The 12,864-nt window shown below is 48.1% G+C and overlaps 1 protein-coding gene across 6 annotated transcripts in view; it reads right to left on the bottom strand.

The window, feature by feature from the left end:
• The window catches only part of TRAF3 (TNF receptor associated factor 3), a 113,128-nt gene that overhangs the window by 27,343 nt on the left and 72,921 nt on the right, over positions 1-12,864 (bottom strand). For 5 of the 6 annotated variants that reach the window (XM_059915052.1, XM_059915051.1, XM_059915050.1 and 2 more), the window contains one exon: positions 1,321-1,566. In XM_059915052.1, the coding sequence (XP_059771035.1) occupies positions 1,321-1,566 (246 nt within the window). Of the gene's footprint in view, positions 1-1,320; positions 1,567-3,739; positions 3,856-12,864 lie in introns of those variants that run through there. The other variant, XM_059915054.1, reaches the window with a different exon arrangement.

The following is a 12,864-nucleotide window of genomic DNA, read 5'->3' as shown; positions in this document are numbered from 1 at the left end:
GCTTTATAAGCACAGCCAGTGCTTTATCCACAGGCTATTTCCTTCACAGTGTATTGAAAGGATGATTCAATTCCATGGACTTGAACAGTGTGGGAATTTAAAGCTGACCCTGTCTAAAGAAACCACTGGTCTCCTACATTATTCTTGTCCCAAAACTCAGGACACTAGCCACTGCTCCCACGCTGCCCTTTTCTGGACTTGATTCTCACCCCATCCCGGGCCTGGAAACCACCTCCTAGAGATTAAAAATAAAAACTAATTTTGAGCGCTCCCTCCTTCCAGGGCCCCCCTGCCCTAGACAGCCCAAAGGCGCCCGGAGTCCAGGCCGGGAGTGGCAGCAGAGGCTTCAGGAGGAGGGTGCAGGGGGCACGGGTGCACGGGGGCCCTGCGGAGGGGCAGGAGGGCCGAGGGTCAGTGCGGGAGGAAATTAACACGTTTTACAACAAAAGCTCACTCATTCAGCCTGCGTTAATATGGAGCTTGTGCCAAACTGTTTTAATCACGGGGATCTTTTCACATCCTTAGACCCCGGGGCTGAGCGGCACCTGGGTGGGATCCCCTGACACCTGCAGAACACAGAGCAGGAGGAGCTCAAGAAGCAAAGAAGGGCTGAAACCAAAAGAGCAACAGCCCCTGGCCCCTTCCGCGGGGCCAAAGTGCAGGGAAATCAGGTGCTCTGAGCCTACTCTGCCATCACTAAGCTCCAACCAAGAGTTATTTTACCCACAAGTTGGCAAAGCTGAGTTCACCGTTGGGGATGAGTGGATAAGAGCAAGGCGGGAAGTACCCAGAGGAGGGTGCCGGGAGGGAGGCTGCGCTCAGCGGCGGGTCTGGAGGAGCAGCGGGGCAGCCTTCCCGGCCCTTGTCCGCTGCTGGGGACCCAGGCTGAGCACAGTGCCCGGCACCCCGCCCAGGAAGTACCTGTGGGATGAACGAAGATGCTCTCTCCGCCAACGTTAGCTCTGCTGTAAAACTCCAGCCTCTCTGACGCCTGATTCTAAATGGCATCAATGCCCAGCTGACAGGCCCGTGAGGGCTGCTGCGGGTTCCCTGACACTCACTGGATTCCACTCAGCTTCGGCCTGGCCCATCCCTCCCCTGGCCCTGTCCCCCAGTCCCAGACCCCAGGCGCTCGCCCCAAAGGGCCCCACCGTCATTTGCAGACGGGATGTCTCCTCCCCATACCGTGAGCGCCTCCAGCAAAACTTGGCCACGCAGATGGAGACCCAGGCACCAGGGCCGAGACCTCGCTGGAGAAGCTGGGGAGGGGCTCCCTGAGTCTGCGGGCCGGGCCCCGGTCCCCTGCGTTGGGGCACCCACCTGAGCAGGGCGCCCATGCAGGTCTCGCAGAAGCGGTGTCCGCACTCGGTCTGCTTGGGGTTGCAGAGCACCAGGCGGCACTTCTCACACTTGTACTTGTCCTCCACGGCCTTCACGAAGCGCTCCTTGTAGCCCCCCTGCTCGGGGACCAGGACGGCAGGCCCGGCGCTGCGGTCAGGGTGCAGCTTCAGTGGGGGGTTGGCTGGCAGGGTGCCGGCTGCGTCCAGCTTTTTACTCGGCTCCATCCTGCGGGGGGCGGGGGGGGGGGGGGTGTCCATCAGAGACACACGCCGGGAAGCACAGGGTGCCGACGGGAAGCCCGGGAGAGCCAGTGCGTGCGCTCTCCCTCAGCCTCGAGGACACACGGGTGCCCTTCCAGCCTCCAGCACCTGACGGAGCAGGACGCCGCCATCAGACACACCTCCTGCCCAAGGACCTGCTACAAGGTACAAACTGCATCATTAAGGCTCTTTAACTTAAAATACAGATGATACTCTGCCGTAACGTTAAATTCTACGCATCATTCTGATGGCGTGGCTGGAGCCGCAGCTGCTCTCAGCCAATTTCATTTCCTTGTGAGACTCGCTGCGCTGCCAGGTGATACAACCCGACCCAGGGCAGTGTCACCATGGAGCCCAAGGCTGGACCCACTCCTCTCACCAGCGACGGCACCTCCCTCGGGGTCCTTCTCACTCCGCCTGCCCACGGGGCAGCACCCGCCCAGCCCCCTGCACGGAGCCTGTGCCCTGCAGCCTTGGGAGGTGCGTCCTGGGTTTGCTGCGACCCTGTGCCCGGGCGGGGGGGGGGTGGTGGTGGTGGAGGGGACCCCGGGCTGGGTCTCTGCGCCCTCTGCCTTCTGGGAGCGCACAGGTGGCCGGTCCCCCCCTGCGAGTCCCCGTCGCCAGGGCAAGTAGGAGGGGCCTGGAGACCAGCCACAAAGACCCCAGGCCCAGCAGCCTCGGCAGCAGCACATCTGGCGGCCCCGCAGGGAAGGTGCTTGCACAGCTCGCCGGGCCTCTCAGGGCTGCGCTGCGCTCCTGCTCAATCCACCGATCTCTGCGGCTGACAACAAGGGCCAAATGCTTTCTCCGCACGAGGCTGTGGGCATCCGCCCGCATCCCCACCCTGCCCTCCTCAGCCTGAGGCTCCTCGCCAGCCGGCCGCGGACTCAGGTTCTGCGGGAACCAGGGCGCACCCCACCCTAGACCCCAGGGTGCCCGGGCGGGCTGCGGGCAGAGCCCAGCTCTCCCAGCCTCACGCCTCACGCCGCCTCTTCCTGCCTCTCCATGGGGCTGAGGGAAGGAACATTTCGCAGCTGGGACGTGTAGGAACCACACAGTCAGCAGTACGTGTGACAGGTAAATGACCTGGTGTTTCAGCCACACTCCGGTTACTTTTAACAAAACAGCACATTATCGTGCAAAGCGTGGGAGCCTCCTATGAAATCTATTTGTGAAACCAAAACAAAGAAGATTTCAAAATGACCCCAAAAGGCCAGCAACCCTTTGCTCACCAACTTGTTGATTAGAATCCTGTTCATCAAGATGCTAAGTAGGAAGGTGCCCGTCAGGGAAAAGGGTCAACCAGGAGCCGACCTGCTGCCACTGGCCGCCCCCCCCACCGCCCTTCTGCAGATGCTGAGCCCAGCCCCACTGCTCCCTGCCGGGAACGCCCCCCCCCACCTCCTCCGGGAGGCTCACCCTGCTCAGCCCACCCACCCCACCCCTTGGTCCGTCCTCCCAAGACTGCTTGTTTATGGTTTATTTACTGCCTATCTCCCTGTGGCAGGATGCAAGCTCCCCAGCAACATGGGTTTGGATACGTTCTGTTGACTGACAAACACCAGGCACCTAGAATCGCTAGTGTCTGATGGGTAGAAGGTTCTCATCTTATCTCAACTCAAAAACACACATTTGTTGAGTTAACAAATAGAGGGAAAGGTGAGGTCTGAGCCACTCATACCAAACTGTGTTCCTGTGAAACCAGAAAAAAGAAAAAAGAAAAAAAAAAAAACAGGAAAAGAAAACTCTTCAGATTTCACATCTGATCTCATAGCTTCATACCCTGAAAACCCTTGCTTTGGTTTAGCATTTTATCCTATAGTGCGTAAAGAAGCCGTGTGTGTTCAATAGTTTTTAGTGAGAAATGTTTGATTCTTTGGAGGTGAATTCCTATTTCAAATATGAGAGACAATTAACTTAAGATCAAGTTAATGACAAATAATAAATGTTCCTTTACCTATAACATGTCATACTCTGTATAGACAAATGAAGAATATAGTTTTAGATCCTTGGTTTTTATAGGCTGCTTAAGATAAGTGAATGGATGCAAGTATCCCAAGAACATAAGGAGAACGTCACAGCAGCCTGTCCTGAAAGGCAGAGCACAGCCTGCGGCCAGCAGGTGTGCCAGGACTCACCTGGAATGTGAGGTGCTGACGTGGGTATCTCTGCAGCGGGCCCCAGGGGCCTCTCACAGTCCTGCATCCTGGCCCACGCACGGCCCACTCCTGAGCTAAGCTGCTGGCTGGAGAACGAGCCTTTGGGGAAGGAGGGAAAGAGGCCCTGCAGTGCTTAGACAGCACGAACAAGGAAAATACCAGACCTCCTTTACCTAATATTCACAAGTAAGGAAGGAGAAAACTATCTAAACGTGAAATGTCCAGAATAGGCAAATCCATAGAGACACAAAGTAGATTCATGGTTGCCAGAGGCTGGGGGGAGTAGGTGCATCTACTAATGGGAACAGGGCTTTCTGGGGTGATCAAAGTGTTCCGGAATTGGATACTGGGGATGACGGCACATTCTGTGAATATACTAGAAACCACTGAACTGAATGCTTTAAAAAGGTGAATTTTATGGTACGTGAATTATATTTCAATTTAAAATGTAACCAAGAATATTACAAAGTAACTGTTTAAGATGGTTGGTTCCATTTGGGTTTGGTTAATTCGTGACATTTATACACAGTGTCATACACTTTAAAATGTAAGACTAAAACCAAGAGTGGATATGCCTGACACTGTGGGCAGTGCCTGACACATGAGGGGACGGTAAGATTTCTTTGTAACAACAGTACCTGCTCACAGAGAAAACAACAACAACTAGACACGGGGGTAACGTGTAAAGAGTCAGTGCCAGATCCCTGGACGGCAACTACCCAGAGGCAGCGCTCCCCTGGGTGTTCAGTGCAACTGTTCAGACGTCCAAAAACAGCAAATGCACCCAGAGGAAAACGTGTCTCCACAAGCTGTGCTGTACGTGCAAACTAACCTACAGCTTTTCTTCCGTCACCTACAATGTGTCCTGGGCGCTTTTCCACATCAGCATGCAAAGACGCACTTCGTTATTGTGAAGGGCCGCACGGCACTCCCCTGCATGGTTTACCAGTCCCACTCATGGCGAGCTAGGCTGGTTTTGGCTTATATTATAAACAAACTGCCATGAGCACTCCTGAATGCATCTTTGTACATTTAGGCAAGCACACAGCAACACAACTGCTGGGTCAAAGATGATGTGCGTTTTAAAATACATAATCACTGCTCGGGATTTCCCTGGTGGTGCAGTGGTTAAGAATCCGCCTGCCAATGCAGGGGACATGGGTTCGAGCCCTGGTCCGGGAAGATCCCACATGCCACAGAGCAACTAAGCCCGTGCGCCACAACTACTGAGCCTGCGCTCTAGAGCCCGCAAGCCACAACTACTGAGCCTGCATGCTGCAACTACTGAGCCCGCGTGCCTAGAGCCCGTGCTCCGCAACAAGAGAAGCCACTGCAATGAGAAGCCCCTTCGCCGCAACTAGAGAAAGCCCGCGCACAGCAACAAAGACCCAACGCAGCCAAAAATAAATTAAAAAAAAAAATGTATACATATATAATCACTACCAAACATCTTTCTAAAAAGGTTGTCCATTGTATACTTCCTCCAATGGTTAGTAAACTAATAAACATTATTTTAGAGGACAGCAGCTCATTTCACTCAAACACTGATGCTCCCGACTTTGTTTCGGCCACAGCCGGGTTTTCTGGAGGGCACTGCTGGCCTTGTTGGTGAGCACATCTCAGGTTCTTCTGCAGAGCTGTCGGCAGGCACTGCCACGCAATGCTGGAGGGCACACCCGCCGGCCTCCTCCACGAGTGGGAGAACCCTTCCTCAGGTGAGCGACTCTGCAGAGGTTTGCCAAACCAACCACATTTTATTTCAACAGATAGCTGGGCACCTACAACGTACACAGCTCTGTGCCTCGCATGTCAGGGCACAGGGATGAAGGAGACTGTCCTACCCTTAGGGGCCTCTGCGGGAGTTGTGAGGCAGGTGAGCACTCCAGGGTTAAAAGGTACAAGCGGCGGCAGACGCTGAGAAACGTCACCTGAGAGGTTACAAAGGGCTGCGGACCTTCAGAACAGGAGGCTAGCACCTCTGTTTGGGGGAGATGGGGGGTTTCCTGAGTGGCATTTGTGGTATGATTCCAATTCTAGCAGAGGAGGAAAGAAGGAGGGCAGGCAGACACAGCACCGTTAGGTGGTTGTGGAGGGGAACCGGGAACTGGGGGCTCTGGGGGAGGAGCCGGACAGGCAGGGCATTCGGCCCTGAGGGGTCTGGGTGGGAAGGACGGCCTGGTGCCCCTTCCCTGAGGCAGATCCTTGGGCACAGCTTTTATCCTCTGGGCCTCACGTTTTCTGTTCCCGTGAAAAAGTGAAAAAGAATTACTACCCCTAATTCTCATGGCATTACCAGGAGTCACTGATGTATGATACAGAGGATCCCTCTGCAAACTCTGCAGCACTATACAGAGAAGATACACTCTCCTCCAGCTGGGGTCAGGAAGTCTGTCGGGATCGCGCTGTTTCCTCATCTTAGACAGCTCAAAGCCTCTTTGAAAAGCCGTTCTCAGCAATTAGGCAAGAAAAAAAAGAAAGAAATGACATCCAGATAGGAAAGGAAGAAGTAAAACTATTTCTATTTTCAGATGACATAATCTTGTGTATAGAACATACTAAGGAATCAACTAAAAACAAGCCAAACTAATAAACTTGTTCAGCAAGGTTGCAGAATACAGGATCAATATATAAAAACCAGCTATATTGCTATACACTAGCAATGAACAATCCAAAAATAAAATTAAGAAAACAATCCATTGGGCTTCCCTGGTGGCGCAGTGGTTAAGAATCTGCCTGCCAATGCAGGGGACACCGGTTCGAGCCCTGGTCTGGGAAGATCCCACATGCCACGGAGCAGCTGGGCCCGTGAGCCACAGTCACTGAGCCTGCGCGTCTGGAGCCTGTGCTCCGCGACAAGAGAGGCCGCGATAGTGAGAGGCCTGCGCACTGCGATGAAGAGTGGCCCCCACTTGCCACAAATGGAGAAAGCCCTTGCACAGAGACGAAGACCCAAGACAGCCATAAATGGATAAATAAATAAAATTAAAAAAAAAAATCCCTTTAAAAAGAAAACAATCCATTTAAAAGAGCACCAAAAAGAATAAAATATCTAGGAATAAATGTGACCAAAGAAGGGCACGATGCGTATTCTGGAAATCATAAAACGTTGTTGAAGACATTAAAGATGTAAATAATGGAAAGATACCCCATGTTTATGGACTGGAAGACAACATACTACTCACACTGATCTACAGATTCATCTCAACCCCTATCAAAACCCTAGCTGTTTGTTTTTTTTTGCAGAAATTAATAAGCTAAACCTAAAATTCATATGGAAGTACAAGAGACCCAGAACAGAAAAAACAGTCTTGAAAAAGAAGAACAAAGTTGGAGGACTCACACTTCCTTATTTCAAAACTTACTACAAATTAATCAGGATACTATAGTACTGGCAGTAAGGACAGATATATGGCCAATGAAACAGAACTGAGTCTAGAGAGAAACGCTTACATTTATGGTCAACTCATTCTGACCAGGGTGCCGAGACCATCGATGGGGAAGGAACAGGATGCGCTCCGGGTCGGAGATCTCACTACTGTCACAGAACAAAGCAGGCTCCACTCCTAGCCGTCCTCATCACAGCTCTTTCAGTCTGTGCTGGTGGCCACCGCCCATCAGCTGCCGAGACACCTCCCTCCTCCCTCCCAGGTGCTCAACTCAGCAGAACTCTGGGACAGAAAGTACCGCTTCATGGAGAACAGGTTGAGGGGGTCCAAGACCTCCCTGGCTGATACCTTTCCCTGCCTTTCAAAAAATGTACTATGTGATATTTGACACATAAAAAAGATTATGTGCAATATATACGCAAGGTAAGAATACAACAACAAAACCCCAGAACCCACTGCCCATTTAACAGTCACCGTCTACCTGTGTGCTCCTTCCTCAGCTATCCTCCTGCCTCTCTCCAAAAGTAAATATCAGCCTGAACTTCGTATTTATAATTTTCTTACTATCATATATTTTTCTTCTTAAACAATATACTTTTGCCCGTTTTTAACCTCATAAAAATGATATACCATATGTAGTCCTCTGCCATCAGTATTACATCTACCCATGTTTGCTGTGTATAGTAGACATACTTCATTCATTTTCACTGCAGTATAATATTCCATGATGTACTTATCTATTTTCTTACCACACTGCTTCCAGTTTTTGCTATTATGGACAGTCTGTTCTGAACATTCTGGCACATCTGTTCTGGGGCTCTCATCTCATATAAGTTTCTCTAGGGTGCATACTCTAGACCAGGGGATTGGGGTTCAGCAAACTATAACCTATGGGTCAAAGATAGTCAGTAGCCTATTTTTGTTAGGCCCTTGAGTTTAAAATGCTTTTTAGATTTTTAAAGAGTCGAACAAACAAATGAAACAAAGGCAGCTGTGTGACAAGACTGTGCGCTGCCCACAAAGCCTAGAACATTTACCACCTTGCCCTTTACAGAAAGAATCTGCCAGCCCCTGCCCCAAACTCTACGTCTAGAGTGCAGAGGAACGGCTGGTTAGCAGGGTGCAGGCGTGGCCAATTTACAAGCTTCTCTTAACCCACACCCTCCCTCACCAACACTGGGTATCATCAGACATCTTAATTTCTGCCAACCTAGCAGGTACGATGGTCCCTTTTCTTCCTTACTCTGATTAATTAAACAGGTTTAGCATCTTTTTGTACACTCATGGGCCACTTGTCATTCTCCTTCTGTTGAAATGCCTGATTGTGTCTCCTTTGCACTGTTTAATTGGGTTATTGGTCTTTTAAAATATTGATTTGTAGGTGTTATTCATATGTTCTGACTGCTAATCTTTTGTTAGTTATATGTATATGTTTTTCCCCTAGGTTGTGTCTTGACTTTAACTTTATTTATGTATTTTAATGAAGAGAAGTTCTTAATTTTAATGTAGTCAAATGTATCCTTTTATTTTATTTTATTTTATTTTTAAATGTATCCTTTTAAAGGATAATCTTTATCTGTATCTTGGCCTTTTAAAAATATTCAGATTAGCTCATGGGTGATGCTGATGAAAAAGGGACGACCTAGTATATAGGAAACCAAAATAGAAAACAGCTCTGATTCTATCACAGAATTATTTTCAAAAGAAGGATATTCTGCTCAAATAAAACTAGCAAATGTGCCACCAACTATGTCAAATAGACTCATATCACTCAAGGAAAATATTCTTCCTAAACAAAAGATTATTCAAGACAGAGATGGACCCCGAGCAGGGCCCAGTGGGCAGGCCTGGGACCGCGCCCTTCTGTATCAGTGAGACAGCTGATGTGGGCCTTAGCTGGACCAAGGAAAGCAGGAGCTTGACTCCTTGGCAGGTGCCAGGGCTGGTGGACGAATGAACACGCCCAGGTTTACTGACAATCCCAGACTCTGCCAGCGACCAAGGTCACGACAAGAAGTCCATTCTGATTTGAAGTGTAAGAATCACCTAAAAACCTCCTAAAACAACTACAGCGACAGGAACGATGTCTTTAAGTTTTTTTGTTTTTTTTTTAAAGAAGATTTTACTTTTTATTTTTATAAATTTATTTATTTATTTATTTATTTATTTTTGGCTGTGTTGGGTCTTCGTTTCTGTGTGAGGTCTTTCTCCAGTTGCGGTGAGCGGGGGCCACTCTTCATCGCGGTGTGCGGGCCTCTCAGTATCGCGGCCTCTCTTGTTGCGGGGCACAGGCTCCAGACGCGCAGGCTCAGTAGTTGTGGCTCACAGGCCTAGTTGCTCCGCGGCATGTGGGATCTTCCCAGACCAGGGCTCGAACCCGTGTCCCCTGCATTGGCAGGCAGATTCTCAACCACTGCACCACCAGGGAAGCCCTTTAAGTCTTAAAATAAGACAATTACCCACCTATTGTGTCCTGAGGAAAAGGGAGCTCTGGATTTAGGAAAACCACCTTTGGAGGCAAATTTTTCACAATCAGCTCAGAGGCAAACAACAGTGAGCACTGCTATAGTTGGATGCTGATGGGGTGTATCACCTTAAGACCACATACAAAGTCATGCAGAAGGAGAACCACTGAGGTGAATCTGCTTCGGATGTCCTCCCATCTATGTAACAGGGAGGGTGAAAACCTCAAGATCAGCAAAGGAAAACAAAATTTCTATCTGCAGGACCAAAGTTTTCAACATCAACAAGGGAGGACACAATTTTTACTAGAATGCCCTCCAACCAACAGGCACACAAACATTAATAATAATTTATTTTATCTTTTGTACTGTTTACCTTTGTAAGCCATCATAATTCCTTTTAGAAATCAGGTGGGGTGTACATAAATTGGGCAAACTCAAAATTGGTCACAACGTTAAGAACAGACTAGTGGACTTCCCTGGTGGCGCAGTGGTTAAGAATCCACCTGCCAATGCAGGAGACATGGGTTCAAGCCCTAGTCTGGGAAGATCCCACATGCCAGGGAGCAACTAAGCCCATGTGCCACAACTACTGAGCCTGCGCTCTAGAGCCCGTGAGCCACAGCTACTGAGCCCACGTGCCACAACTACTGAAGCCTGTGCGCCTAGAGCCCGTGCTCCGCAACAAGAGAAGCCACCGCAATGAGAAGCCCGTGCACTGCAACAAAGAGTAGCCCCCGCTCGCCACAACTAGAGAAAGCCCGCGTGCAGCAATGAAGACCCAATGCAACCAAAAAATAAATAAAAAAAAAAGAACAGTCTAGTGAGTGATGTCAGTGAAAAGGGCTCAGTAAGGAATTCCAAAAGTCTATCCTTCAATAAAAGCAAGAAAAAAGCTGGCAAAGTCTGTCAGAAACAACTTTTGTGGAACTCTAAAGACTAACCAAAAGCTTGCAACATTCAGAGGAACACTTAATCAAGTGAGACCTTGGCAAGAACAAGTGAGCTCTGTGGCATTTTACCTTACCCTGGGTCCCATCCCCCAAGAGGTAGTGGCCTGGAAGATAAAAGCCTGCAATCCCAGTACAGGTACTTGGTGGGGGCTGGGGGTGGTGGGTGGAGCAGAACAGATCTCATTTGCAAAGGATTTCAGTAGTAGGTTATGACCTATCTGGTGGCTCACAAGAAGACCAGCTCAGATGGCTTGCCTTTACTTCACTAAACTCAGGACCCTCCCAGTGCTGAGGCAGCTACTGGTAGCGGGCAGGGGGTGTATACTGAAAACGTCTACAGACAACTGTATTAGTTGCTGATGCCTGGGACAACCAGTCACAGCTGAGGCAAATGACAGACAAACCAAGAGGCTGACAGGAAATGCTGGGAAATAAGGGCTTTGAGAAGCACCAGCATGTTCCTGGGATTCTAGAAGGCCAAGCACATGCCCAGGGCTGTGTGCACACTCAGGAAAGACCTGAGAAGACTCTAAGGTCTCACCCCTGGCTGACCTTCAGGTTCTGCATAAGCAGGATGTGAATGCTAAGGCAAAGCTGTCAACTGCCTGGCCGAGTGATGAAAACATAACCCAATACTCATACAGACCCTGTCTGAAAAGACTCAGAGATAATTCTGGTTCCAGGCACTTAAGGAAATCTCTGTCTGATTACTAGCTGACTACTATACTAATGGAACAGAGACTTCAGTGACCACACATGATAAAGAATATGGACTTTACAAAATTAGCTCAAAGAAGTTATTATGCAAACAATAACTATAACAAGCAGCAACAAATACTGGGGAGAATCTAATTTCCAGATTTGCCACATTATACTATTCAACATGTCCATTTTCAACAAGAAAATTACAAGTCAGGCAAAGAAATAAGGGAGTGTGGCCCATACACAGGATAAAAAGCAAGTAACAGAAACTGTCTAGGAGGAAACCCAGACATTAGACTTACAAAGACTTTGAATCATTGATTTTATGTGAGTTCAAAGAGATAAAGGAAACTTTGCCCAAAGAAGTAAAAGAAACCATCAGGGACTTCCCTGGTGGTGCAATGGATAAGACTCTGCGCTCCCAATGCAGGGGGCCCAGGTTTGATCCCTGGTCAGGGAACTGGACCCCACATGCATGCTGCAACTAAGAGTTCGCATGCCACAACTAAGAAGCCCACAAGCCGCAACTAAGGAGCTGGTGAGCTGCAACTAAGGGGCCCACCTGCCACTACGAAGACCCGGCACAACCAAATAAATAAATAAATATTTTTTAGAAATTAAAAAAAAAAAAAAAAGAAACCCATCAGAACAATGTCTCATGAAATAGAAAATATCAGTAAAGAGAAAATTTTAAAAGGAACCAAATGGAGATTCTAGAGTTGAAAAGCACAATAACAGAAATGAAAAATTCAATAAAGGGGCTCAACAGGAGAACCAAGCAGGCAGAAGAAGGAATTAGAGAACCTGAAGGCAGGTCAATTGAGATTTGAAGATAAGACAGTTGAGTTTATCCAGTCTAAGTAACAGAAGGAAAAAATAATAAAGAAAAATGAAAGGAGCTTTAAAGACCTGTGGGGCAACATCAATCATACCAACATATACATTATGGTAGTCCCAGAAAGGAGAGGAGGGAGAGAAAAAGGTGGAAAGAATACTTTAAAAGGTAATGGACCAAAATTTCCCATATTTGATGAAAAATATTAATCTGCACATCTAGGAAGCTCAACAAACTCCACGCAGGATAAACTCAAAGAGATCTACACTAATACACATTATAATTGAATGGCTGGAAGACAGAAAGAATTCTGAAAGCAGCAAGAGAAGTGACTCCTTACATAAAAGAATTTCCTCAATAAGATTAACAGTTGATACCTTATCAGAAACCATGGAAGACAGAAGACAATGGGATGACATATTTGAAGGGCTGAAAGAAAAAAATATCAATTAAGGATCCTCTATCCAACAAAACTACGTTTCAAAAATGAAGGAGACTCTCAACAAAATACTAGAAAACTAAACCCCAAAGCATATTAAATGTATTATACACCACAACCAAGTGACATTTGTCCAGGGAAGCAAGAGTGGTTCAATATAAGAAAAATCAATCAATGTAATATACCACAGTAATAGAACAAGGGGAAAAAACTACATGATCATCTCAACTGGTGTAGAAAAAACATTTGACAAAACCAAACTCCCTTTCACTATAAAACCCCTTAGAAAACTAGGAATAAAAAGGAACTTCCTTGACACGATAAAGG

The sequence above is a fragment of the Balaenoptera ricei genome, chromosome 2 (genome assembly GCF_028023285.1).
Source record: "Balaenoptera ricei isolate mBalRic1 chromosome 2, mBalRic1.hap2, whole genome shotgun sequence".
Lineage (NCBI taxonomy): Eukaryota > Metazoa > Chordata > Mammalia > Artiodactyla > Balaenopteridae > Balaenoptera > Balaenoptera ricei.
Note: the sequence above shows the minus strand (reverse complement) of the source record. Positions and strands in the feature narration are given on the sequence as shown.